The sequence below is a fragment of the Sparus aurata genome, chromosome 5, assembly GCF_900880675.1.
Source record: "Sparus aurata chromosome 5, fSpaAur1.1, whole genome shotgun sequence".
NCBI lineage: Eukaryota > Metazoa > Chordata > Actinopteri > Spariformes > Sparidae > Sparus > Sparus aurata.
The window spans coordinates 27,167,661-27,195,598 of NC_044191.1; the positions used below are offsets into that span (position 1 = coordinate 27,167,661).

Genomic DNA, 27,938 nt, shown 5'->3' on the forward strand with positions numbered 1-27,938 from the left:
TGGTTAGAGATTGTTGGACAGTCTCTCATGCATGTTGGTTTCACGTCTGTATATTAATTTTGTACACTGTTGCTTTTCTGCTCAAGCCAATGAGTGCACGGCGGAGCACCACCCCCCCCTCCCCTGTCACACCCAGCTCCCATCACCCCCCCCGCCCCTGGCCTCTTGCGCCTCAGAATGTGCCCGCCACAGCATATTGCCCTAACGAGGTTGTCTATTGATCAAGTGATGCTCTTTGTTCTGGACGCCTAAATGGACCTTCAGCCACTCTCACCAGGCCTTTATGGGAGCTGTTATGGCTTTGGCCTGATTACAATAGAAGCACTTAAAATGCTCAACGGCTGATGTTTTATGTAAGAGCACGCCTGGCCTCAGAAGTGTACGCCTGCCATATTACGGCGCTCCCTAAAGTGTGTGCATTTCAGCGCGTCGTTCCTTCCGGATGCTGCCTGGTGGCTGGGCCATCAGTTTGTTTTCAATGGGAGTATCTGTTTAGTGTAGACGGTGATGATGAGAATCGGAGCAGCTCAATTCGAAATTCAGAATTTCTGTTGATGTACCTCTGTATAGTATATGAACGTTATATCCACATGTGTGTTTTTGTTTGTGTTCGTGCATACATGTTTTGAATGTGTTAGCCGTGCCCTCCCGCGTGCCAGTTTAATTTAAGGCCAGCCAACTGTGACCAGGAAGCATGCGGAAATATTACCCACAATCCCTCTCACTAAATCCCAGGTTTCCCCCCCTCCCCATCAGCTCCCTTCCCATGATAAATAAGCGTTTCCAGCCAATCATTCCCTCCGCTGTTTATTCATGATGCATCCACTTCAAATATTTCACCATTCATGAGGAAAATATATTGAGTCGGCCTGATGAATTATGAAAGTCTGTGATATTGCGTGTGTGTGCGTCTCAGACACCATCTGTAACATCAGCCAGCGAGTTTAACCGCAGCCCCGACTACTTTTGTAGTGTTTTGTGAAACAGTGATTGTTTTTTGGTGTTACTTTGATCCGCTGTCATCTGTCAGATTTGCTTAAAAGAGACATGTGAGTGTTCTCTGTAGTTAAACAGATGCCTCCCTCTCTCTCTCTTTTTTTTTCTCCGTAAGTTTGCGTTTCACACATAGCCTTTTTCTCAGTCAAACAGCAGGAAACCAGAGTCTGATATTAAACCAACTCCTGCGCGCGCCCCATGCTGATGTGCTGAACTGCAGAGATGGTCAATTAGATCCCGACATATGATTTTCATTTTTTGATAATCTCCTACCCTCTTCGTCTTTTGTGCCGCTCTTTCATAGTCATATTTCTTCTGCTCACATCCCTGATAATCTTTGAAATATGTTTTTTTTTTTCGTGTCATAAAAAAAAAAAAAGAAAAGGCTTGGATCATGTCATCTTTTTTTTCTTCTTCTTCTCCTTATCTTGATCCATCTTTTTTTTCACTCCTCCCCAAATGACTGCCTGATGTTTCTGTTTCCCAGAAACAGAAACAAAAGGTCAGCGTTATTTATGGGAATGTTTTTTTTTTTTTTTTTTTTATCCCATTGCTGGATAAAAGCGGCCGACTTTCTGGTGTAAAAAACAAGCAAAGACATACAGCTGGATCTGTTTGCAGCTGTGTGATGTCAGAAACCGTAAACCACGCAGGTGAGGGCGTGCACGGGGATTAGCGTATGAAATGATTTGTGTTCGAATTGATCCCCAACACCTGTGGGATGTTTTCGGCCAGCCCTGCTAATCCTGCACTGCCGACTTGATATGGACCATCATCCTCGCGCATATACGCACACACTTGACTAATGCCTCAACTGGGACATCTCACCCAGCCAACTGCATGTGTGTCCGCGACGAAGGGGCCCCTGCTGTGTCCTGATGGGGACGTCAATACCAAGCGGGTTAGGCTTTCGACACACTTGCATCAGAGTGCGAAGGGAGAGCAGCAGGTGGAGAGAGACAGGCACAAAATGGAGGACAGGCGGAAGGAATAACAGTGGACGGAGGGATTATTTTGTTGTGAATGTAAATACAAGCAACATCTCTGCCATCAACGTGCGATAAGGCTGAGAAATACTCTCAAACGGGTTGTTTACATTATCTCAGTGTTGCACCCAAAGAATATACAATCAATTCAGCCCCAAACCTGTAAAAGATTATTGTCATAATACACCATATGTACCATATGCCATGCAACATATGGGCCTAGTTTTGGTCGTTAAGTAATAATTGGACTCTGTTTTATAATACTGACTGATGGTAATTTTATTTTATGAGGTCTTGCAGTACGAAGCCGTGGTATGCGGCGAACATGCAGTATGCTGTGTTGAAGCGGGAGGCCCTGACAGCCAGCTCAGGTCAGAGGATGAGAGGAAGGAGACAGCTGGGGAGGAGTGTACGTTCAGGGATGGATGGGCGCATGGATGGAAGGCATTCTCCAACTGCGCTAACTTTAGACCACACATGTCGGTAAACCTCCCGAAACCTGTCCACAGCGTGTCACCACTTGCTTCCATAAAACCCCCTTTGTGAGCACGAGTGTGGGTGAATGTGTATGTGTATGTGTCAGTGGGTGTACTGGGGGGGGGGGGATCTTCTCTGTTTGCCCAAAACCAGAGAGAGTGCACAAATAAACAGCCCAAAAGGGGGGCCAAATCGTTTGCTACTCTGACAAATCTCGTCGCTGTGTCGAAATTTTATTTTCTCTCCAGAAGCTTATTGTTTCAATTTCCCGTTCCGCGAGGCGAGTTCAAAAGTTCACACACTCACAGTTGGAAGTGCGAACAGAATGTAGCTTGTGCCCACCAAGACATGACCTGCAGACCTCGTTTTCGGTGCCAAGACCGACTCCCGTTTCCCTCCGCGGGGGAAAAGTCAACGAGGCCAATTAATTTGAATGCAGAACTAGTTTTGGTTCAGTGAGAATCAATCAAAATGTCTATTATCAGAGGAATGATTTGGGAAGGGGATCTGTGCGTGTGTGTGTGTGTGTGCATGTGTTTGGTGGAGAGACACGTGGACGTTCCGAGTTGCCTTGCTGAATGTATCTTTTACACTTTTGAGTGTTTGCCCCCCTGGTGTGAAGCACATACAAACACGAGCACCTATTAACATACACACACCCACAGCTATCAACACAAATGCACAGACATTCATATACACATACAGTAAGGTCAAACCCCCCCCTCTCACACACACACACACGCACAGGGTGGTTGGAACATTAATCGCCCGCGGTCCGCTCTCTAGGACAGCAGAACAAAGGCTCGCTGAGCATCTTTTAGCTTGTTTGACGTGACACAAAGCTCCGTTAACCTGACAGAGTTCCCCGCTCTGTCAAACTGGGCCTTTTAAACAGGGCTGAGTCGGTATCAAAGGCAAAGACCGGACCGACTGCTCCCACTTTGCACGGTTTGATCCTGTTTGCTGCTCTTTTGCAAAGAGAAGCACACTCAGTCTCTTCAGAGGGGGAAACAGAAAAAGGGGGAAGGAAAAGTTCCACCGTTTGTGCACAGTATTCAGAAGCAGGTGGCGTCACGACACGGCGAGGGGAAGCAGCCTTTTTCAGTCCGGAACATTTGTACTTGGGAGGTCATTCTCCACGCTGACATTTTCAGCTGTCATTTTGAAAAATATTTGACTTGAACCTACTACTGTAAAACACACAGAATAGGAGTTCAAGTATACAGTGACACTGCGACACATTCCATCACAGCAACTTCAGTAGGTTGATATTAGAGTTTTTTCCGTGCTTAAAAATAATTCTGAGTTGTCTGCCAGTTATACCAAATATGCAGGCTGTGTGTGCGTCAACACTGAATAAGGTGTGTCCCCAATAAGTACATTAAACATGGCCAGACCAAGGCCACAGTCATGTGAGCCATTTATGATGAGAACACTACAAGGATAACTGCAAACCGGCCCTGAACTATACAGTTTAACTTTTAGGGATTTATGTTTGCACATGCATGACGTGTGCATGTATATGTTCACATTTGTGTGTGTGTGTGTGTGTCACGTCTGTATTATAAACTGACCTTTGCTGCCCTATATAAGGCAGGCATTGCCTACAATAAGACACACAGCCCAAGTACCCGACACACCACTTAACCCCCTGCCTGGGACCTTGACAGCTTCTCCATGGGAGGCTGACCCTGAAGGTCCCGGAAAATGCTTTGTTCATGCGCACACACTCGCTGGAATAATACAGACTTACGCTCCACACATGCATTCATGCACACATGCGTATACAGTGTAGAAGCTAAAGGACCATATAGCTTTTAAACAGGCATGAGGAATTAGCAGAGAGGCCCGTGTGTCAGCAACCCCCCGCTGACAAAAAACACTGTTGATCCTGCTTGAGTCACAGCTACTGCTCCGTCCTCCTGACCGCCTCGCCTCTTCTCTCTGCCTCTATATATCTCCCGCTGACATACACGTACACACACGTGCAACAGCAGAGGTTGAAATATATGTACACACAAATATGTAGAAGTGTTTTACTGTTATAAAGTAATAATTCCCCGAATTTTTAACATTTGTTGCGTCTCTCACCGCCTCTGGGGGAGAATGTTGGAGATTTTTAACATGTAGCAATAACTGATAATGAAAATAGTTGTTAATGAATAGCCTCCATAAAAGTGCATCTATGGATACAAGCTTGTTTAGCAGCTGAGCGCGTCTGGAAACAAAAGCCCCTTTGTTATAAGACATCGCTGCTGTTGCCTTGCGCCGAGGCGGGTTATGAAGGACTTCCATCATCTCCCCATAACCATCTGCTCTTAAAACACTCTGCCTTTTTACAATCAGCAGATGCTCTGGAAATCACCGCCTCTTTCCCCCTTCCGCTGCCGCACCAACCACATCTCCTGTCTGCCACGTCTCCAGCTCAATAACGAGAGTTGCAAGACAGAGGAAGGTGGTGCGCTTCGATTGTTCTTAAAAGTTATGATCGAATTTGAAAGTTGTATTCGGACTTGAGGCCGTACGCCCCCTGTAATCTGACTGTACACTGTTAACATTAAAGTATTTATCAGCCTCTTTAGAAGCCCCAAGTTCAAAACTCAGAACTAAATTTGGATATCTGCCAGGCTGATAGCCATCTGCGAATATTCCTTGTTTTTATGCTGTCTGATGCATGTGTCAACACTTTCTCTTAAGGCTGTATTATGACTAAGAAAGGTGTAAACGGTCTAGACTGATGTAGATAATGGAGACGGCAAAACATGACATGATGAGACAAAACATGTCATCACATAACTAAGGGAAGCTGGCACAAGCGTTTCTTCAAAGACTCATTCGGTACAGTAGAATAATAACTTTTATTATGAGTGAAAAAGAAAAGAAAAGAAAAAAAAATCCCTGGCAGTGTTCAAGTCTTCCACTGAGTCAATTAGACTATCCTGAAATTAGTTGGCTGGAGTTAAGATCACGGGCTGATTTCCTCTCATGTAAGATGCCAGTGTTGTACTGCATTTCCCTGCGCAGCCCACTTGTATTGCCTTAAGACAGTAATTAGTGTAAAAATGAATGGTTGACGTATCATCTCATTATGTGAACAAGCTGAATCCATTATATTAAACTTTTACGAGGAGCACAGGCGTGGGAGAGCTACACGGGGGAAGATATGGATCATTGTGGAAACCGTGAGAAAGTCGAAAAACAGACCAAAACAGTTGTGATAGGAATCCCAACAAGCTTTGTCATAAAGTTTTCAATTCAACGCGTTTTGTTGGGCGTTTTGTTGGAAAGTAAAACATTTTCCAAACTAGTTGATGAAGGCTCTCAGCCATCCAGGTCATGATAGTTCTAAGTGCTGTATAATAGGCAACTGGACTTTTCAGTTTCAGTTCTTCTCAAGCGTCTTCAAGAGACTGAAACAGGTCCATTTACCTACAAGACAGCACTTAGAGTTTCCAGATATAGTTTTTATCTAAACCGGCCCGCTTAAGCTGTAGTAATGTGAAGCTATCCAGGAGTAATCAAGACGGGAGTCCAGGAATGACCCTGGTAATATGAGAGACAGAGTATTGACCAATGGAGAGCATCTCATTTAACAAGTCTGTTTACGTCCACGAGACTCCCGGCTGCACTTGCTCACCTCTTTAACAGCAGCTATACATTTTCATGTACTGTAGATCGATACGTTTCACAAAATGGCAGCATGCCTGGCTGAGTACACAAACACGAATGAATGGTGTTGATCTTTGTAATAATGTCAAAGCAAATTAGAATATGTTTGCACAGTAATGAAACTTCCAGACCTCCACACAGTAGTTAATGTGTGTATGTTAACAAAGGAAAAAATACAGTGCGGTTAATTTGCTTCTGCTGTTTTTGTCCATTTTACATAACCTCGAGCGGAAAGTCACCGTGCCATCACCCATTGGTTTTTCTTCGACCAGGGTTGCGGCTAACGATCATTTTAATTGTTGATTAATCTGTTTGGTCCATAAAATGTCAAGAAGCTGTGGGAAAAAATGCTGATCAATGTACCCAAAGCCCAAGATGATGTCATCAAATGTCTTGTTTGTTTACAGCTCAAACTGTCGGACATGAAATGAGAAAAAAGTGAGAAGCTCGAATCAGACATATTTTTTTCCTCTTGTTCTTAGAAGAATTACTTTGGGCATTATGCCCATTGCCGTCTTAGTTTCTTTGGGCCAAAAATGTCCATATGTGGACAAGAGGGTCGAGCTTGATGTGACATCCTGATTGGATCTGACTGACAGCCCAAGGACACGCAACGTTAGCAACTTGTCTTTCACAAGGTTGCCACACCCTATGGCATTCCCTGCTCTAGTTTACTTTAAATGGGAAATCAAGTGAACATCATGCTGTATTTAAAAAGAACTGAAATCAAGTGAGAAGTAGGGTTATTTTCTCATAAACTTACATACAATCTGACTTCTTTTTGAAACCAGTGGAGTCATTTGTTGCTGCTTTTTAAACCCAAAAGATCTGTCCAATATTTTGAAGAGTTAATGTATAAACCCCCTCTTGAAGAGACAGCAGGCGTACATGAATCTGTGTAACCCTAACCCTCCCTGAAGACATGAGGGGACCTACATTGTTTTCACATGACAACAGTGATGTATAGACAGGCACAACTATAGCTACAATCTGTCGGTGAGGCAATTACATCCCGCAGATAAACACATACATAAACAGTTACCATTTGGCTTCCCATGGCTCGGCCTAAATCCCCCCGCCGTCACACAAAGCCCGACATGCACGCTATGCTATGCCTGCACAGACACAGCGGTACAGTACAGTACAGTAGTGTACAGTCAGTGGCTTGTGAACTGTGAAAGGGGCCGAGGGTTTTATGAAAGCGGTGACATTATAACATCCTGACACAGCTCCACGGGCACCTACCTTGAAGGTCAGTGTGCAGTTGCCCGTGTGCACTCGCGGTATGGACGAAGAGTGCAAGGGGATCGGTATGTGCGTGGACATGACTGCGAGTCCTAATGATCAGCACAATTAGGAAACATACAGTCACCCCGAGATGAAAACAAACGGGACACATATATGTTTTTCCCTTTTTCATCATTGCGTCTTCCTTGTTTTATCCTTGCTTCCATGTCTTCTACCCACATGTTCAGCCTTTCGCTTGATGTCCCCCTTCCATCTTTTGCAGCTTGTAAACCTTCGTGCACGCCTTTCTTTCTTCTTTCCCTCCTCCCACTCTGGATCTCTCCTGCCTCTCCCACATGGTATGCTTCCTTTATCTTTTTAGTCCATATCTGCCCTTTTTTTGCCAGCTTTCTTACTCATTTCACTCCTCCATCCATCTGCTGATCATTTGTCCTGAGAGACGGAATGAGGGTGGTGCTTCCATGGAAACAACAGAAGAAAGGTGGGCTGACGATCTTCTGTAATGTGCCCACAGGTGGGCCACAGGAGGTGGAGTAGAAGTAGTTGAGGGAAGGAAGTTAGGGGATAGAGTAATGTGTCTCATAGCCCCGTCAATACGAGAGCCATATGATGAGAGTCTAATGAATACATGCACACTCCATTCCTCCATCTTTTTTAGATTAATCAGGACGTGCACGCAGAGGAGTCTGGTCTCGGGTTGTAGGTGTGTGGTAGTAGTTCAGCCGTCAGAAGGTCATCTAGTTTGAGTGGAAGTCTTCAAGATGGTTTCAGGGGTATATTGTTCAGAAGCTCCTTTTAATGTGGCATGCAAGAAGGTCCTGTTTTGGATTCTGGCAGGGGCATGGCTTTTCTGTGTTTGCATATTCTCCCTGTGCTTGCCTGGGTTTCCTTCGGGTACACCGGTTTCCTCCGGGCACACCAGTTTTCCCCGGGTACACCGATTTTCCCGAACCACTCAACCGGTTGCGTGTGTCGGCTGCCCACTGCGCCCTCAGGATGGGTTAAATGCAGAGTCCCAGTTTCACCATGATACAGTTTGTGATAAAAATAAAGGTTCTTCTTGTCCTTGCCAAGCAAGAAAGACTCCTAGACCTTCATCCGGCCACTGGATTAATTCTCTTGCATTATTTGTTTCGTTTCCGAGAGTAATTTCTTCCGCCGACTGCATCATCTGCTATCAAGAGAAACTTTTTTGTTTATTTGGTCATATTTTGCATCAGGGACATTATGCAACGCTGTACTGTTTACAAGTCAAGCTTGTTTGCTTGCACCTGTGTTTATGCATCCATGTTACCTCACTCCATCAGAGTGCATAGTTATGTCACTTGTGTAAGCATTAATTGCTGCAGACATATGGCAACTTTTACCGGCCACGTGGGGTTTTCTGTGTTTACCTAACCCTCCTGGAGGCCGTTCCCCGCTAGCTGGATATTCAGGGCTGAGTGCAGGTTATGGAGCTCCCAACAGACCAGGGGTTGAGCTCTGTCCCTATCTGTCCTCTTTCTCTCTCTTACATCAGGAGGACATGTTACACGGCTCACAGACGTTTCATTGCCGCTGTTCCGTCTCAGCTGCCAAATACCTTGTCCCTATAAAACAATGACTTATGATTAATGGCAAACACGTCTCCCACTCAATGATGTATGGCCATTAATTGACACTAACTGCCCGTGTGTGACCGTGCATAAGCTCACATGCATCCATGGGCGTGCTGGTAAACATGTCAGAGCGTACTGTATTTACAAAGGGATTGAAGTGGGTTTCGGGGCAGCAATGATTCAGGAGAATGGCCCCGGGGTCTGACAGGATGTTGGGGGATGTGTCATTTTTCCCCCAGCTCCCTTGGTGATGAGCAAAGACATAAAGAAATCCTTTTACACACACACACACACACACACACACACACACACACACACACACACACACACACACAGAGATATACACAGACCCACACACACACACACATACTCATCCATTCACTCACATATATAGCCTACACACATCAGTGTTATACACCCATAAAGATGGTTGTTTGGCAGTGTAGTGAGTAGATGAGCTCAGAGGAAGTATCTGTGTCTTTTCTTTTTTTTCTTCTTCTCTGTTTTGGACTTGAGCTGCAGCATGTTAATGCAGACTACATCAAACACTCAGTGGAGCCCTACATCTCGCTGTTCCTTTCACTCAGCACCAAGAGGAGAACAAGAACTTGTCTGTCACTGCTCTTAATTCATTGTCTCCCTGGGGCAAAATGAGCGCTGATGGACATAAATGGCAGAAATGAATATTGTAAGATCACAGTCAAGGGTGGCGGTGATGGCGGCGGTGGTGGTGGTGGTGGTGAGGGAAGGGGCAGGAACAGACAGGAGAAGTGGAGGAGAAAGGGTTGAGATGGGAGGATGAATGAAACTGGATGTGAGAGAGAGAGGTGGAAGGAATGCATGGGTACGTCCCCGTGTCCCTCGCTGCTGACAGTCGGTATATTATACTGGGCTGACCACCTGCTCTGAGCCTGCAGTACACCCTCCATAAAGCTACAGCAGATGGACATAATAAAATGCACCATGACCAGCAGCTACACATTCATATGTGTGTGTTAGGCATATTTTAATAAATTTATGGGGTAATGGCCGGCATTACACACACCCCGGCCCCTTCCACCACGTCCCAGAGGCAGCACCAGTAAAATGTGATACTCTATAGGTCTGATGTCTCCGCGTCTTCTCCCCATCTCCCCTCCCAGTGCTGTAAGCCTATCGTCCAGTTAGCCAGCCTGGAATGTGGCTGTCAACTCGTATAACAAGCAACACTCTCACATGCTCGTCTTCTGACTTCACTGCTCTCTCTCTGTCTCCTTAGCCGCCTTTCGACCTCAACACCTTGTATTTTCTGGATAGCCTTTCTTTCCTCACAGTATCGTCTCATTTGATTGAAGGTGCTACGACGGAACCAGAGTAGAGCGAGGACGTGAAACAGTATCTTAAAAGAGACCTCCAATTTATTACAACTTGGGTCTCATTTTCATTCCTCCAACCCTATCGTTACTCATCGTATACTGTGGTTGGAGCTACAATGACTCATTGCCAGCTATTTTGATGATTGATAAATCATTTCAGTCATTTTTCTTTCAAAAATGTCAAACATTTGCTGGTTCTAGCTTCTTAAATGTAAGGCTTTCCGACTTTTCTTTCCCATAAGTAAAGAGTCTTTGTGTTTGGGGGAAAAAAAAAAAAAAGAAGCAATTTGAAGACTGCTGGGAAATTGTGAGGAGCATTTTTCTCAATTTCTTAACATTTTAAAGACACAATGATTAATCATGATTCGTAAGAATGTCTATTTTTGAATTACATGGCAGCCGACCTAACCTAAGATCCCAAAGCGTCAGTATTTGACGAGTTGGGAAACCCAAAGTGTCAGAATTTGACAGGTTGGTAATGAGACTCAAAAATCAACTTTCTCTCAAATTGGACTGGTAATGAAAAATAATAATTTGTTGCAGCCCCAGTCGACCAAGTCTGATGTGGCAGGAAACACAAGGGGCAGGCAGATGATGCAGGTTTTTAACAACCTCTGGGTCAGTTTTTTTGGTAGGAAAACAAAAGCGTGCTGTAAAATACAGGCCAAAACGTCTTTAGAGACATCAAGGTCTGGTTCAACCACAACATATCATACTTACCGTATTGAGGACAACCACAATTTACTGTGCAATGAAGGATTGTTGCCAACATTCCAGAAGTTTAAAATAATCTGGCTAAGGTAATAGGCTTGTTTACCGTTTCTCTTAACATTTTTTGACCCCATCAGACTTTGACTTACCAACATCCCATATTCCACTTTACTGAAATAAAAAGAAAGACGAACTCAGTCATAACAATTCAAACTAAAGATTTTGTTTCGATGATATCGCGATTTAGTGTGAGATCATGGAAGTTGCTGTTTCCTTTATTAAAACAACAACCACTCCCGATGAAAATCCATTCAACATGACTGAGTTTTATTTCTGTTGGTCGTGTTTCCTGACTGTTTCCCCGGAAGATTAGCGACAGGTGACTAAATGAAATGCACCATAACCCTGACTGAAATCATGGATATCTGTGGGTTTGAACACTGTTGGAAACATACGAGTACACAACTGAAACAAACAAACAAAAAAAAACATATAACAAAAGTCTGTCAGAAACGTTACATATTATATCTTTAAAGCCGCCTCTCCCCTGTTTTGACATGCAATCTTTTTGAGACGAGAGAGTTACAGCCAAGGTTGTCGCCGCCTGGTTCGTGTGATTGGTACACAGGTAGAGAGGCAATCTGTTGTGTATTATGAGCTGTATTATTAGCATCCCAGAAGGTGGCATTGTCATTTCTCGCCAGTCCCTTTAGACAAAAAGAAAAATGTTTTCCATCTCAAGGTCTCAGAGAAACGAGAACTGCCGGAATGGCGGCGTGGCCCGGAATTTAATTTTACAGTCAAGATGATTGTGTAGTGGAAATACTGGGTGCAGTTACCTGTTCCTCAACACCACCCCCTCCCTCCTTCCTCGCACTCCATTACACCCCTTTGCCGCCGGTATAACAAGGTGAATTCCTCTCTGGATAGAAGCTCTGATGAGTTGCAGCAGTCTCTCCGCTCTCCCCCCTCTGTCTCTCCTTATCTTTCAATTCTTCCTTTCTTTCTGCCCTCCTCTCGCTTTCATCCTCTGACCCCCCCACCCCCACCCCACCCCAAGCCAATCATGTGCAATTAGACAACTGCACCAACTATATCGAGAAGTGTTCGGGACGTGCATTGGTGGCGTATGTGTTGAAAGGTTCCCGGAGAGGCCCTTGCATGTGTGTTCTAGTCGGGGGGGTTCAGTCATAGGTCACCTCCTCTCGGCTAAACATATTTTCCCTGCGGACCAAAATCAACAAATGATCTCTCACTTCAGGGAACACGCACACACACACGCCCACGCCCACACACATCCGCGAAGGCATACATGCACACTCGACAGGATATCACCGGTTCGCCTTTTAAGGTCCCAGTGCATTTTTTGGTTTCTGGGTTACTGTGATTTGATTTATCAGACGACGGAACATTGCCTGAGGATATTGAATTGAAAATAAATCAGATGTATGAATTTCAACAGGGAGAGGTGAAATAATGTAAACAGATATGATTTGGGGTCATGAGCCAGAAACTCAGACGTGCGGCAAAAAACAAGAAAGAAAAAAAGGGGAAAATAGAAAGGGAACAGGAGGGAAAAAAAGAGGCAGAGTCAAACAAAGATGATGTTTTATACAGAGGTAGAGCTTTGACTTTATAATGCGTGCAGCTGTCAGCAGTGTGTAAATGCTACCGTCTTGACAGTTCCTGTCAAAGTCTGTGCAGCTATAAAGAACATGAAGCGGGATTGTTTCAGGCACCCCCTTGTATTTTTTTTTTTAACATCAGACACCCTTTTTATGGTGTTTTGTCACTGTGCATTCATCAATTGTCCACGCTTAAAGTCAAAACGTTGTCATCACAGTTTGGCGGTGACACCAAAAGATTAGCTCCCTTCTCGGCGCCGTTTTTATCCGCACATGCCCTCAAGTTTAGCCTCGAGAAGTGCACGCCGTCTCTCAAGGTATTGTTCATAATGTGTTGCCCTTTAATGTCTTGGAGACACAGCAACATAAGAGACGAGCGTTGAAAAGTGAGAATTTCCAAGAGCTTACCAAACAACCAAACATTTCATACAGGATCTTTTTTTAATCCTCTGGTATCCTGTTCGTAATCGCTCCCCGACTCTCCTTCTGGCTCTCACCTTTGAGCTGTGGTATTTAGAGCACAGCGCTGCTGCGGCGGCACACTGAAAAGTTCCTCTTTTCTATAGATTCTCACTTATTCAACTGGTTAGATGACTCGGATTGCTCTCTGCCTCTACCTGCCGCCGAGCTCTTGCTCTGCTCCTTTCTCTTTCACTCAGGTTAGCTATCTCTCCCTGTCCTCCTTGCTTTCTGTCTGCAGCCACTGGTGCACAGCTCAGAGAAGTGGCTGATGGGAGTTCTTGGGTACGGTGTGTGTGTATGTGTGTGCGTGCAGGGGGGAGGGCGGGCTGTGCGCGTGAGTGTCGTTGTGTGTGTGTGTGTGTGTGTGTGTTTGTGTGTGTGTGTGTTTGTCTCTCTGCGCGTGTGCCCGAGTGTATGCACAGCAATGTCACTGGGCTGTGTAATTGAAATGGAAATGAGCCAATCAACGACTGCAGTGGTGTGCCACCTTACCCTGCATTCACTTCACTGTTCCAGCTCTCCCGAACTCACTCTTTCCGTTTGCGACTCCATGTTTGCGTGTGCGAGTGTCTCTCTGTATCCGTGTGTGTGTGTGTGAGAGAATGTGTGTGTTTGTGCTGACAATACTTGGCCCTTCAGTTCCTGCCCCGAGGGCTTGAGGAGGTGGTGCGAAAATGTAATCAGTTGGTAATAAAGATTATCTCTCTCTCTCTCTCTCACACACACACAGTCGCTCACACACACATGCACCCACGCTCAGTGTCCAGCTGATTTCCCCGGCTTTGTGTTTTGACCCACCGCTCGCCGGGACAGCTGTGGCATAACAAAGACGTGTAATTATCACCATTTGACAATTAGCCTACCATCCAACTTTGCTCCTTAATTACCTATTTTAGTGCTAGCAGGCCTCCGCTGCCACTCTCCACTCCGGCTACTCCCCCTTTCTCACCAGAATGGAGAAGATGTTGCCATTAGTGTGTCGTAAAATATGGAGTGATTGTGGCAGTCGGGTTTTGGAGAGAGTGTGTCCGTGCGTGCGCGTGTGGCATTTGGGGAGTGAGGGCGACTCAGCGCCAACTCCATCTGGACATTTTGTACCAGCTTTTGGCTCCAATCTTAGGAAAACTGGTAGAGCTAAACATGTGACTGATTATTGGAAGTACTGTAAAACGAGTATTATAACCTATAATAGAAGTGGTACATTTTGAAAAGCATTGTATATAGAAATTCCAATTTATTCAGTTTACTAATTTGTCTGTCTGTTATACACTTTCTCCCAATTCAGCCTCTGATTGGCTAGCTGTCATGTGATGCACATTGCTGCCACCTACACAGTAACTGACAGGTGGGGGAGTCACTGTGTCAGAGCTCCACAGCTGGTCACAGAATTGTTATTTAATCCTACATGTAATATTTATTTAGTAATATTGTTGTTTGAAGGCATTTACACGAACATTTAACTGATACACTAGCGACGAGCGAATACACCATTATATGTATCTGTATCTCTTTTTGTTTCAGTACTTGCCCTCAACTCAACCCTGTGATAAACGTAGAACCGTATTCTAAAATTGATCATCTTGTTTACTGGTTAATCATTAAACACTGAGGCATTCTATTATTATTCTGGGAGCACATCACAGGCACAATATCGCTGACACGCGCACGCACAAAAACAGCCAATTTTGATGCGGCTTTAATTTACATTTTCTTTTGTGTCCACTGGATTAGTGGATCCCGCAGCATCTTTGCAATTACTCTCATCTATTGACCTTAACATTACCCTCAGAGTCTCTCCCGCCTATATATTTCACTCTTTGCGATTCTACCGGAGCATGGCCTTGATATGCATCCAGTCGGTGCAACCTCTTAGTACTCGCTTGTCCTACAACATAGGCGGAAAAAAAAAAACATGTCCGTTCCTAGGTGAGGAACGACTTCCCTCTCGCTGCTGAAGACTGTTTATAGAACAGCAGCAGCCGATTAAAGCTGCCATCGCTATAAACAAGACGCCGGCCGCATCTAAAACTCCCACATTAGTCCCCTGATAACAGGGTTTTTATAAGGACAATAAACAGCTTTCCACAAAATACAAGAAGTTTTTTCTTTTTTTCCAGGAGGACTCTGTGATGATAATCCCTCTCTGAGTAGACTTGGAGAAACATTTACAACTCCGGCTGCACACAGAGTCATGTCATGCACATGCAGTTTTTAGTGGAATCTCTTTTAATGATGAATGCACGGATGAATGACTCCCGCAGGGACTTAGATTCACTGGGAGGCTGGCGGCACTATCAGCATCATTCAGTCTCTCCTGCCCCCCGACCCTTTTTTTATTTTTTGCATTACCTCACCCTCTTTTGGATCCAGGTCCTGTTCTCTCTCCAACCCTGTCTGTTTCTCACCCTCGCTCTCTTTCTCACTCAGTGCCATTAGCAGCTTCTGGCTGTCTCTCTGCTGTTCCTTTGCCAATGTGCCAGGGAGCTCACTGAGCTGATAACACATACCTAATGTATGTGCGTGGGCGGGGTGTGTATGCGCGTGGAGGTGCTTGCCAGTCGCGTACGCTTCTTGCACATGTGCGATTGCGTGTGTGTGTGTGTGTGTGTTACATGTTACAAATGCCTGTCCTGTCCCTTTTTATGTGCCCGCTCACCCAAACATCCTCTGCTTCATTTGCAGTCAGGGCCACGAGCCACTATTCTGACTGCTGAGGCAGGGAGAGAAGGGCAGCTGAAACAGCACACACACGCACGCAGACACACACGCACGCACGCGCACAAACATCCACACACTCATTCTCTGTCTCTCTCTCTCTCCTTCTCACACATACACATAGTACACATACAGTACACACACACACGCACACACACAAGCCGATGGGAGGATGTGACCATTAAGTCGGTGACATTTTAAAGCAGTGAGGGAGATGCATGGCTCTTCCTGGACCGCCGCAGTCATGTTTTAAATGAGATGTTACAGATGAGCTCCCACCATGCCTTGCTTGTAAACACCCTGCACGGGTAAACACAGAGAAAAAGCGACATTTCATGCTAGCTCATGCTCACATACACAAACACACATACGCACATAAACCGGCAGACACACACGATCCCATAAACGAGAGATGGCCGTGGCTCGTTTTGTAGCTTGATTGTTACATTAATCATTCCATTATACCGACATGAATTCGGTGACGAGTGACGGCGCCAGAAAACAGATTTCTGCTCAATTTGCGGTTTGATCTTCAAGAAAACAAGTGGTCTGGTTCGCATTGCGATTGTAATTCTGTGTAGTTTGTCCGGGCACGCCGCAGACTTAAGCAAACGCAGCCAAGCAGCATAAGTGTTTTTTCGGTGCATTTATATATATACACAGCAATTTTGATCTTAGAAAATCCTTTTCTTTAGAGTCAGAGCCCAGACGCTGCATTGAAATAACGAGCGCAGATTGAACAGAGAAAGCAGAGAAGGGGGTGGAGGAGAGATGAGAAACAGATAGAGGGACGTGCTGACATTTTTAAACTATTGTGCAGCATATTATTTTCATCAGCATCAAAAGGTGTTTGTGACATTTAGTGCCAATGAAGGAAAACAACATATTTCATCCCCTGGTATTTCCACACCCACTGAAAGAATATATATATTTTTTTTTTTACTATAATCCTCGCTGGATGGTTGATTTCTGTAGAACATCTGTAGGATTTAATGTCTACTGTGTACATTAGAGCAACAGAGAAGTCAAGTCAATGTTTTTGTTTAGTATAGCCAAATGTCACATCTCCTGCTGACAGGAAAAAAAAAAATGGAAGAAACCTCAGGAGAAGCAACAGAGGAGGATCCCCTCTTTCAGAACAAGGTACACACAAAACAGTCAAATCACAATATGGACATGAACCGAACTGAGCCACGCGACCTTCCTTCCATCATGGGAGGAGCACGGACTGCACAACAACACAAACGCTGCATGGCGAGAGAACGGGGTCACCGTGCTGCGCGTGCCCTGCTTCAGTATGTTAATCCTGAGGCTCCAGAGTCCTCGGGATAAAATAGTTTGAGCCTGTTACACGCTCTGCCCCTCATGCGTTCTGGGGCACGAGAAGCCCGTCTTATAGACAGCAGTGGCGGTTTTCAATTAAAAGTTTTGTCAAAACTCTTGTCAGGTTGTGCTCCTACAACATTAAAGACTGGCTTCTCAATTATAAGCCCGCACCACCTGGCTTATGGGCGAAATGAGTCAGTGGCACCAGCTGCTGCGAGGCAATCTGAGAACGACCGTGTGAGCCACAAAGTTGCCCAAGCGCGCTAAATTGAGGGCATCCCTGGCTAAGTTTACAGGTGGTCAGTGTTTTCCCTCTGTGAGGACCCCAGCCCCTGTGACCCTCACGGTTAGGGTCCCACCATCCCAGATCAGGCCAGAAACTCACAACACAGGAACCGCTCGCTAATTTTGGTAGCTGTGAAAATTTCACAGTCGAGGGATGTTTTTTGGAAGCAGCAGAGAAGAAAATCGTGTGTGTGTGTGTGTGTGTGTGTGTGTGTGTGTGTGTGTGTGTGTGTGTGTGTGTGTGTGCAGACGCGAGCCCGTGACACTGTGTGGCCTTTTGATGAATCTGCCTGTATGTATTGAAGCCCTCTGACCCTGTGTGGCTCGTTCTAGATCATTGCAGTTGTAAAGATGCCTCGCTGCACAGCCCTCAGAGACAGCCCCAGCTCTGTATTTTTCCTATCATGACATTTACTGTCTGGACCATCCTGTAGCCCCGCGATCATTTCTACTTTGCACTCAGCCTGAGGTCGTTCCGTACATCCTTCTTTTTCATTTTTTTTTTTCCCTTCGTAAACGAGAGACCTGAAACTGTTTTTCTTTCAAGCATATTTTTCTCAGACTCGAACACTTAAGTTTGCCATCATTCGGAAAGCAGATGTGCGTGCGTGTGAGTAAATATCTGCAGCAAGGACAGATTTATAGATAAACCGGCCCACACAAATTTTATTGAAGCCAGGAGATGACGGCGCTGGTGCTCTTAAATTTTCACATAAAGAGATGTTTCACATAGAAAGACTATAAAGAGATCAAACTGGCGTTTATGCAGGGAATGCTTTTCAAACAAACATTCATCCAGGATAATAAAAGCGGTGTTGATTCATCGACACGCAGATTCATCAAGACTACACTAAAACAAGTTTTGAAGTGCTTGTTTATCAATCAGAACAGGTGGTCCGTGCTTATGCTTCGTCTAAAAAACAAGAAGTTAATCTTTTCCCGTCTCTCTTCTCGCAGGTTCCATCGTGGGGACTACCACATCGACGTGTGCATAAACGACTACCTGGATGTCTACTGTCCTCACTACGAGGACACAGTGCCTGAGGAGCGGACAGAGCGCTACGTCCTCTACATGGTCAACTACGATGGCTACAGCACGTGCGACCACACCGCCAAGGGCTTCAAGCGTTGGGAGTGCAACAGGCCGCACTCCCCCAACGGACCGCTCAAGTTCTCGGAGAAGTTCCAGCTCTTCACTCCCTTCTCACTGGGCTTTGAGTTCAGACCGGGCAGAGAGTACTACTACATCTGTGAGTCCCGGTTTGCTTTGTGCACGTCATGTAAATCACATAGGCGGCAGATTTTAAGGAAACAATACCTATATACACGTCATTTGGTGTTTTACACTGTACAAGGCACATTTATTTGTCATTTTACAACACTAGGGTTGAAAAAAAGGCCACTAGGTTTGAGTGCTATGGTGCTGCATAGGTGGTACTCCATAAAACAACAGGTGACGTTGTGGTGGGTTTACACTTGGGCCCAAACAATTCCTGAAATGGGCCCTTCCTTTGTTAATGTTAGCCCAGCCGAGCCCCCGATGGTTACGACCGGGGCCTAGGGGAAACCCCTGGCGCAACATGAAAAACGAGACTCCCCTCTGACCATCTCCCAAGCACCACCAGCAGCAGCAAAGTATTTTTAAAGATTTTATTTAAAGACACATCCAGCGCACCAACAGACAGGCTGGCAGCCCGGCTGGGAGAGGAGAGCCCAGGGGGAACTGGGAAGAGCCTGCCTTTTAAACTTCTGGCCTCGAAGGCAGGAACCAATCAGCTCCCTTAGACAACCCACGCTCGCTCAATTAACTAAACACACCTGCGACCAATCACACACACACACACATGCGCGCTCAGGTAACACAGAGGGGCATTAAAGCACAGAGGCAATTAAAACACATACAATGGAAATGGTTATATGAGCCCTGGGGTCGTAACAATTTGCATTTGTCGTGTTGATCGTGGGGCGGCTGTGGCTCAGTGGGTAGAGCTGAGGACTAGTGACCGGAAGGTCACTGGTTCAAATCCCTGGCTCCCCTGGGCGGGACTGAGCTACAAGCCGAAGCATCCTTGAGCAAGATGCTGAACCCCAACACTGCTCCTGATGTGCAGTTGGCACCTTCGTGGCAGCCACTGCCATCAGTAAGGGCCCTGCGATGAGCTGGCGTCTCATCCAGGGAGTACCCTGGCCTTCGCCCATAAAAGCGGTAACATCACCCGCGACCCGCATGGATAAAGCGGAAGAAAACGAACGAACGAACGAACGTGTTGATCGTCTCATTTATTCGGGCTTTTCCTTTAATTAGTCATCAATCTCTGGGCACAACAGAGACGGAACGACAGTGATACCGACGAGACAATTCGGCATTTTATCACGGCGTTGTTTCCAAAACCCAACGTGCATTCACAGAAAAAAAGACAAAAAATACGAGGCCAAATGACCTTACTTGACGTGATTTTCAGACCTAGATGGAACTTTCCTGACCGACTGTTTTTCTTTTAATACGGCAGAGCAAGAGAAAGGGGGAGTCACACACACACACACACACACACACACACATAAAATCCCTCACCCATGTTTTCATAACTTCAGCGCGGAGCTTTGAGAGTGGCATTACAGTGATCCGAGTAGACACTTTCATGCTCTGCTTTCAGCCAAGCTTTTCACGCCGCTCTCATCACTCGCTGCAAACTCTTCCCTAAAATGGCAATGGAATTCACGGGGGAGTTAAATTGAGACAGTTTGAAAGTTATAGCTCACAACCTCAGCTGCACAACACTGTATCCGTCAGGAATGGAGTGCCCTCCTGTCCGCATTATGTTATGCTCCCCATTCAGCCCGTGTTAGTCGTTGAGTTGTCGAGTTGTCTGCCTTCTTGGCGTTGGAACCGAGTTCATCTGAAGTTGAAGCCCCCGGGAAATCAGGTTTTATCAAAGCAAAGGTGATAGAGTGGAACTGAGTCGAGTTCGTCCTCCCACCGCAGACTGTTCCACACATGGGAGACGGAGGAGTCACTGCCAGTCGGCGCAGTCGACGCCACTCGCTCCGAACACATTTGTCACAGGGATATAACGCTGATATCACAAAATGGGAAGCGCAGGTTTGTTCTCATACGGGTGGCATTAGTGCAATATCATGCAGAGTAATGCATTATTGCTTCAGCTGTTGAAGGAAGAGTTGACAGATCGGTGCACCTTGTGGGCTAACGTGTGAGAAAACCCCGTATAAATTCCCTCTCAGCGAGGGGGCGTCAGTTCTGACAGTTAACACCCCTCCCTGCTAAACGCTGCTGGTTATACTATACTTGTGTCTGTTTGTCTGTACAATTTGGCCTGTGGTGTTAATGCAGCTCTAGGTGGCTGTCAAACCCCTGCGTTCTTTTTTTGTTTTCTCCTCCTCTTAGAGTCAGGAGTGTAGCCGAGGCGAGCGCTACGCCCCGAGATCTGTTTTCTAAATTGGCACCTTTTTATGAAGCTGTTAACCCGACAGCCAGCCGAGACTTTTGTCCCTTTATTCACTTCACATGTTTTTGCTCTCACTCCCCTTCCCCTGCCTTGTTACACTTCAGAGTTAGAGACCAGAGATTAAAAAAAAAACAAAAAACGCCTCCCTAATGCTCGCCGTTGTTTCCGTGGTGAAGAGGTGTTTTCTCTCTCAGGCTTGTCCGCAAAACATATAGCAGGAAATCTCTTTCCAGAGGCCTTTCAACAACCAGGTGTTTGGCCGTTTGTCTGTTTTAGAGTAACCAGATTTTCCTCTTGCTTTTATAGCCAATTTGCATTGACAGTCATGCTAAATGAGATGAGGGAAAAATGGAAGTCTCCGGAGTTGGGGAGCGTAGATGGGGGTTAGCGAAGGGTTATACAATTCATCCCCTCCCTCAAGTCTCCATTTCTAACATCTTTTTTTTTTTTTCCATTTCTTGAGAGATGCTTGTCCTAAGGGCTGGATTAAATTACACAGCGACCGACAGGGCTTCCATGGAACACATCCATTCTGCTGTTGCACGCCATATTGGTTTAGTGGCCCGCGGCTTCATTGGCTATTGAATGATTCTAGCATATAGCCTCTCTGGCTACTGTGGCGGATATTAAAGTCATCTACCATGAAGTCGTCTGACATGTGATTTCCCACCGCCATTGTGTCCGGGCCCGAATGTCCGTAAGTAGTAGGGGGAGATGGCTGCTGATTGATCATACGGAATCGATCCAGCGGACAGAACGCTGAGCTGGAGGAGAAGGGGTTGAGCCGGGCGGTTACATTACCACACCTGCCAATTTATCTGCAACAGCTGCTCCTATCGCTACCATCATCGTCATCATCATCATCATCAGTCTTCCTCGTCCCCCTTGCAGAATCGTTCAAGAACTTGCAGGTTGCGCTGGCTTACATCAGTTTTAATCTCCTTTAATCTTAAGAATTCAGCGATAAATAAATAAAAAAAACAACTTTCTCACTGAGGAGTATGTAAGCGTGCTGCAAAATTAAATCACAATGGGGAATCTTTCAAAAGAGTCCAACCTAATTACTATAATTTTCTCAGGGATTACACTTTGGCTTAAGATACCATTATTATAAATATTCAGAAGTTATGCTGGTGAAAAAAAAAACACTGTCTCAGACACGATTATCTCCAATCTTTCATCTCTAATCTTTTTAAAAAGAGTAAAGCCAAGTGCCACGGTGGACGCAAACGTTTCAAGTTCTGTTCCCCTTGTGTACCGAGTGCTCATTTTCTTTCATCAAAACCAAACAATGTCCCATCTGCTGGTCAAGTTTTGCCCATAGCCATCTCACAATAACTCCTACCAATAAGATGTCGCCATTTAACTGTATATAGAAAGTACACATTTCAGTTAGTTTCACTAATGCGTCAAAAGATTTTGCAACAGAAATGTCATAATCCGGTAGAAACTTAAATCCATCTCTCCACTAGACATTGAACTGCAGTATTAGCTAACATTCTGACCCAACATCCAATCAGAACACACTGAACTATACATTAAAAACAACTGAAATGTTAAAGCCCCTTCTTCTGAAAAGATGCATGTTAAGCATTTGAATTATTCTTGAGATATCTTTTAGGATTATCAGGGACACAGGGGTCTGTCATTTTCAGAGTAGTTGAATAATGTTGAGATGATGTCCGGAGTTGGAACAAATAACCTCTCAGTGTTGCAGATACTGGTGTAAGAAATTACAATATAGAGTCAGACCAAAGATAGCAAACTGTGTGTTGAGCCTCGCAGGATTACGTGCATGTTGTGTCTGTAACAACCTGTTGTGTTGGGCAGGTGTGCACTGCATTTCTCTCGGTGCTCAAATTCATCCTGCTGGAACATTTTCAGAGGTATAGCGGCTGTAGTTTGTCGGTGTCTGATAACACTACGCCTGCTTAATGAAGTGGAGGCATTGCCTGCCTCTCTTAAATGATAACCATAATGTTACGTGCCCAGGTTGATTTCTGAGATGTGAATGCCTATTGAACTATGAAACAGATATTTAAGTTAGACCGCCAGCTACCTTGTGATGGTATCCAGTCTCATTATTGTTGCCAGTGAGATTAAAGACCGTTGTCAAATTTGAAGTTATCAGTGTGTACTGTTGTGCAGCCGTGAGTAAGTAAACACCAATTTAACTCTTGGCTCGGGCTGCGTATTTTTAGGAACGCTATTCATTGTCGGCTGCATCAACATTTTGTGCTTCGTTTTTGAGAGCTGACTTTGTTCTTAGGTATACCTCTACATGGAAACACTACAAAGACCAAGTGTGGAAGGCTGTTGCTTGTATGAAATCGCAGAATCACACTTTTCACGAGGTCTCCCACTTAAAAACGTCAAGGCGTCACATGTACTAAGACTTGTGCAGCGAGGTTTATGGAAATGAAGACATCACTTTTGACTTAAGTGAAGTGGGAATATTTTAATTTAAAACTACGTCCCTTAAGTCCCATTCAGCCTCACCTGCTCTGGTGCACAACCTGATTTTTTACCCAATTCCTCCACTGGGATCATTAAGTGTTCCATCTTCATCCTACGGTGCATCGAAATGTTTAAATACCTGAGGCCGAATGTCTAAATAATGGATCACAAACCTTTATATTTTAGCATCTCAGTGCAGGACAATCCCCTATGCAGAGGGCCTACAACATGGCAAAGACATCGAAGATATGGTGATATCTGCAGTTCAGCACAAAGTAAGAGGTCAGACCTTGCCCTTGTAGCCCATTTGCCTACTGTACATTGTGTGATTGCGTAGTGCGGCGTAGCTAACCGGAAAATCGTATGCATCATTACCCGCGGAAGATGGCTGTACTGCACGGCAGAGGTCACTATCGACGAACACAAGAGGCAGAGGTGAGCAGTAGTTAACTGTGAGTGGGCTCGGGTACATAATGGTACATCATCCATGGAATCCACAAGAAAGTGGTGCACCGTCTTGATGAACCGAGATTATTTATTATTATTATATTAACTCCAGTATACATTTATAAAGACGAATGTTTAGCTACATGCAGAACAGCAAAGACCTCACACATCAACTCCTGCACCCCGTATCAGAATATTAATCATTTCGTCATCTCTAATAACTTTCCGTAGCCAAATGACCTGAGGGAATGCGGGATGAAATATCTGCCCCTCGGCGGCGTGATTGATTAGCTTTCTTGTTTGTAGATGAAAATTAAGCTGTCAAATCATATTCCTGCCGAGAAAATGCCCGTTAATGGCGCTTTCGCCCTGTGAGTTCGATGCGGGTCGAGGGCTTGATTTGTTGCATCTCTGATAAAATTAGAGGAGAGGAGACAGGGTTCTGCTGTCATCCGCTTCAACAACAGAAACAGCTTAATCAACGCTAGCAGGATGGAGGGAATTTACTCAAATGGAGGTCATAATTCTTCATTTTTGCCGTTGTGTCAGCCTCCCCGCTCGGTCTGAGGCAGGTAATTGAAGACAAGACGAAAGCACGGAGTCGGTCAGGAGCCTGATCCTTTCGGCTGACAACACGCAGCTGTGTTTTCTCTTCAGGTCAACACAAGACAGGAATAATTCACAGAGGAATGCTTTAAAAATGAAAAATGAAAAAAAAAAATAATTACCAGGCTCAGGGAGATACCACACATGCAAGCAATTCCGCAAAATATTATTGGCGGCGAGTGAGTTACAGCTCGGAAGTATCAGCCACTGTGACAGACGGGAGAGATAAGCGGACAGTCGGATCACTTCTCGGGTCGGAGGTCACGGCGCATTCGCGGTTTAAGTGAAACCCATCTCGCGGAATGCTGATGCAAGCACATTTTTTCTAATGTGGACACAATCCACAATCTTGTATTTGAGTGATTTTAATCGGAAAAGGGCAGAAATCCAATATCGGCGGCGGCTCGCTGCGAGAGATGACTGAGCCGTGTGTTACTGTGTTTTTTAGGCGTGTAAGATGGGTGGCAAATAGGAAACCACTTGGTGTGATCAGGCAGCGCCGGACTGAAGGTAGAGATGATGTCGTTTTCTTGCTGTCTGCTTTGTTCACCCGAGTGGACTGGTACTGCCTTCTCACTACTGGAAAAACTCAATCAATAACACCTTTCTGCTTCTCACTTGAGGCGGGAGTTATTTATAGATATTTTCTGTGTTCGACGCGGCGAGTAAAAGAGAGATGTTACAATGACACCTGATGAGAATGTGTGACTGATATCAAATGAACACATTAAATGACCAACAGGCCCCAGAGGGTGGAGTAATGACGCTTACGCATGTTAGATTACAAAATGAAAACCAGCCGGTGAGGCTTCAATCACCCTGCAGATGCCCGGAGGCCAATATGCAAAACTGCAACACAAGATTGATCATTACTAACAAGCCGACGCGCCACAAGCCTTTTGAAAATTCACAAGGCTTTCTCCGAAAGATCTCAGAAGGTCTTTTTTGTTCGTCGTTGCTGGATTGCTACATGCACACACAGCTTGAACAGACCCGTCCAAGATGTGGACTACAACTGCCTTCTGATTGATCATAAATCCTGTGATGCACCATGCTCCTTCAAGCAGCTCTTGAGAGGAGTAAGGAGTAGAGATTGCAGAGCAGCAGCAGCGGCAGCAGGCAAAATGGCATTAATGGACAAATGAAACAGAGACAGGGGATAGTGCATGCAGTCTGTATTTTGTTAGAGCCATGGGAAGTCCGCTAATAATGATAAAGGGCCGGTGCTGTTCCATTTGTGGTACAGGGAGGAAACCTGCATATGGACACCATCATAACTCAGCCCCTTTCATCCATTCACTGGAGAAATCGACCCTGTCATCAGCACTCAGAAATGATCCGACAACACGGAGTAATGTGACAGAGAGCTACGCACACTTGCGCGCATGTACAATATGCATACACATGCATGAGCAGACGTACGGGGAAAGCCACACAGATGTCTGGAATGCATTATTTTAATCCTGATAGATGGACAGACATTCTAGCGCCACCGCCGTCGTCTCCCCTGGTTACTTCATCATTTCTTGTCTCCCCTTTTAATCTCATCTTCAGCCACGGACAGTACCTACGATAACTTACACTCCCTGCGTGTCTCCCTTCGCACCAGAAAACCGTCAGCTGTGTGATTCTGCCCTCCAGATTGCATGGGCGCAGACATACGACATCTACATACTGGTGACAAGCGAAATGAAAACCCTTAATGAAGCATTGGCAAATGCAGGTGCTTCTGTACGGGGCACAAGGGACATACAAATAAATAACACAACCTTTAAACACTCAAACTGCACGCCGTGAATACGCCAAAGTCCAGTTTTGCATGCAGGTGGTGAGCCAATCTTTCCCATTAACTTTTTGTGGAGACCAGATGCATTCAAACACCACACATAAAATCCACATACACAGGACTTTCACCCAGGATTTTTTGTGTCTATGTCTAATCTATGTTGATTTGTTTCGATGTACGTAACGAGTTACAAGGACCAATGGGTGAAACACTTGATTGTTGAGTCACATACTGACACTTTGGGAATACCCAGGACGCCACTACTGCTGTTTAGGTAGGTCCGGCGGTCCACAAACCCAAAGCATCAGCAGACCATTTAAAAGGTTGGGAATGAGAATCAACAATCAACTATGTCACAATTTAGACCTACAGTATAAATTACATCAAATCTGTCACATAACATACTTATATTAATCATGAGCCATGATCTTTTCCTTGACCTAACAGAGTGGTTTTGTGGCCTGAGCCTAGCCAAACCAACCATTTCACAACATTAACCATGTGACCACAACAGCAGAGGTTACCTGACTGTGGATGAGGACATTCACTCAAGTTTATGTGAGATTGGTGACTCAAAATCGGACTCGGGATATGAACTGCACGCAGTGAAAGTGTGAAGTTGTGTTATCGGCACGCAGAGTGCAGAGACCGGTTAAAGGGATCGTTTATTGTGTATGAAAGTGATGTGAGTCATGCGATGGCCTTAACAGTCTCGAGATGTCAAGGCATTTGAGCGCTAATGAGAAAGTTTGGATCAACAGGTTGATTTATTTGAATGAAGGTGTTTATTTTTAATTTTCTCTCATTTAAGTGTCAAAACAACTGTGAAAAATGCTCATCACAGTTTTCCAAAACCCAGAGTGACTTCTTAAAATGGTTTCTTTTGTCCAACTGTCTTCAACCCAAAGACAGCAAATACTTACATTTAAGAAACCAGAACTAGGAATGTTTGACATTCTTGCATGAAAAAAGCCTGAAATTATTAACTGATTACCAAAACAGTTGGCAGCAAATTTTTGTTTGATTGAATTTGTTTGACACAGCTCTCATTTGAACATGTGCATCAAATACATAAAACAGAAAACAAATCACTCTATTCTGCTGGCTTCAAAATAAAGCGTTAAAAGTCTGGTCGTGACAAGCTCATTGGGGTTTCAGGAGTCCCCTTTCAAAAATAAACTGAAAACAGTCCATCGGAGAGAGAAGCTCATTGGCCAGACCTGGCTATTAATAGACCATGAGCTAAGTCATGGCACACTTGTTGACAGCCCAGAGAAAGGCAAGGCGAGAGAGAAAAGTCTCTAATCAAGTTATTTGAGTGCGACCGGCAATAAAGTCGTCATCACTTCGACAGACGAGAAAACAGAAAGGCTGCAAAAAGCAGGCGAGATCAGAGGAAAAGTAGGGCAGGAGAGGGCACAGGGTTCTACTCAGCCTCGTGTGATTCATACATCTAAAAGCCATCTTCAAGAGCTGATTATGATTCACTGTCACAACGACAAGGACACTTTATCCTTGGCCATTAATCCATTAACACATATACTATTAACCCAGTGCATTAGTAATTATGTTCAATTGGTTATTGTTCATCGTTTTGTCCTTTTTTCATTCTTCCTCTGCTCAACACGCACTCATTTACACAAACACCCGCATGCAGTTTTTCCTCATTTATTCAGTGGGTGGATACCAAAGCCATAACAATAATATTGTGATTGTATGGGATAC

General features: G+C 45.0%; 1 protein-coding gene across 2 annotated transcripts in view; it reads left to right on the forward strand.

Annotated features, from left to right (window-relative positions):
* Positions 1 to 27,938, forward strand: part of efna5b (ephrin-A5b) — a 103,867-nt gene that overhangs the window by 61,750 nt on the left and 14,179 nt on the right. For both annotated transcript variants that reach the window (XM_030417703.1, XM_030417702.1), the window contains exon 2: positions 18,411 to 18,703. In XM_030417703.1, the coding sequence (XP_030273563.1) occupies positions 18,411 to 18,703 (293 nt within the window). The remainder of the gene's footprint in view (positions 1 to 18,410; positions 18,704 to 27,938) is intronic.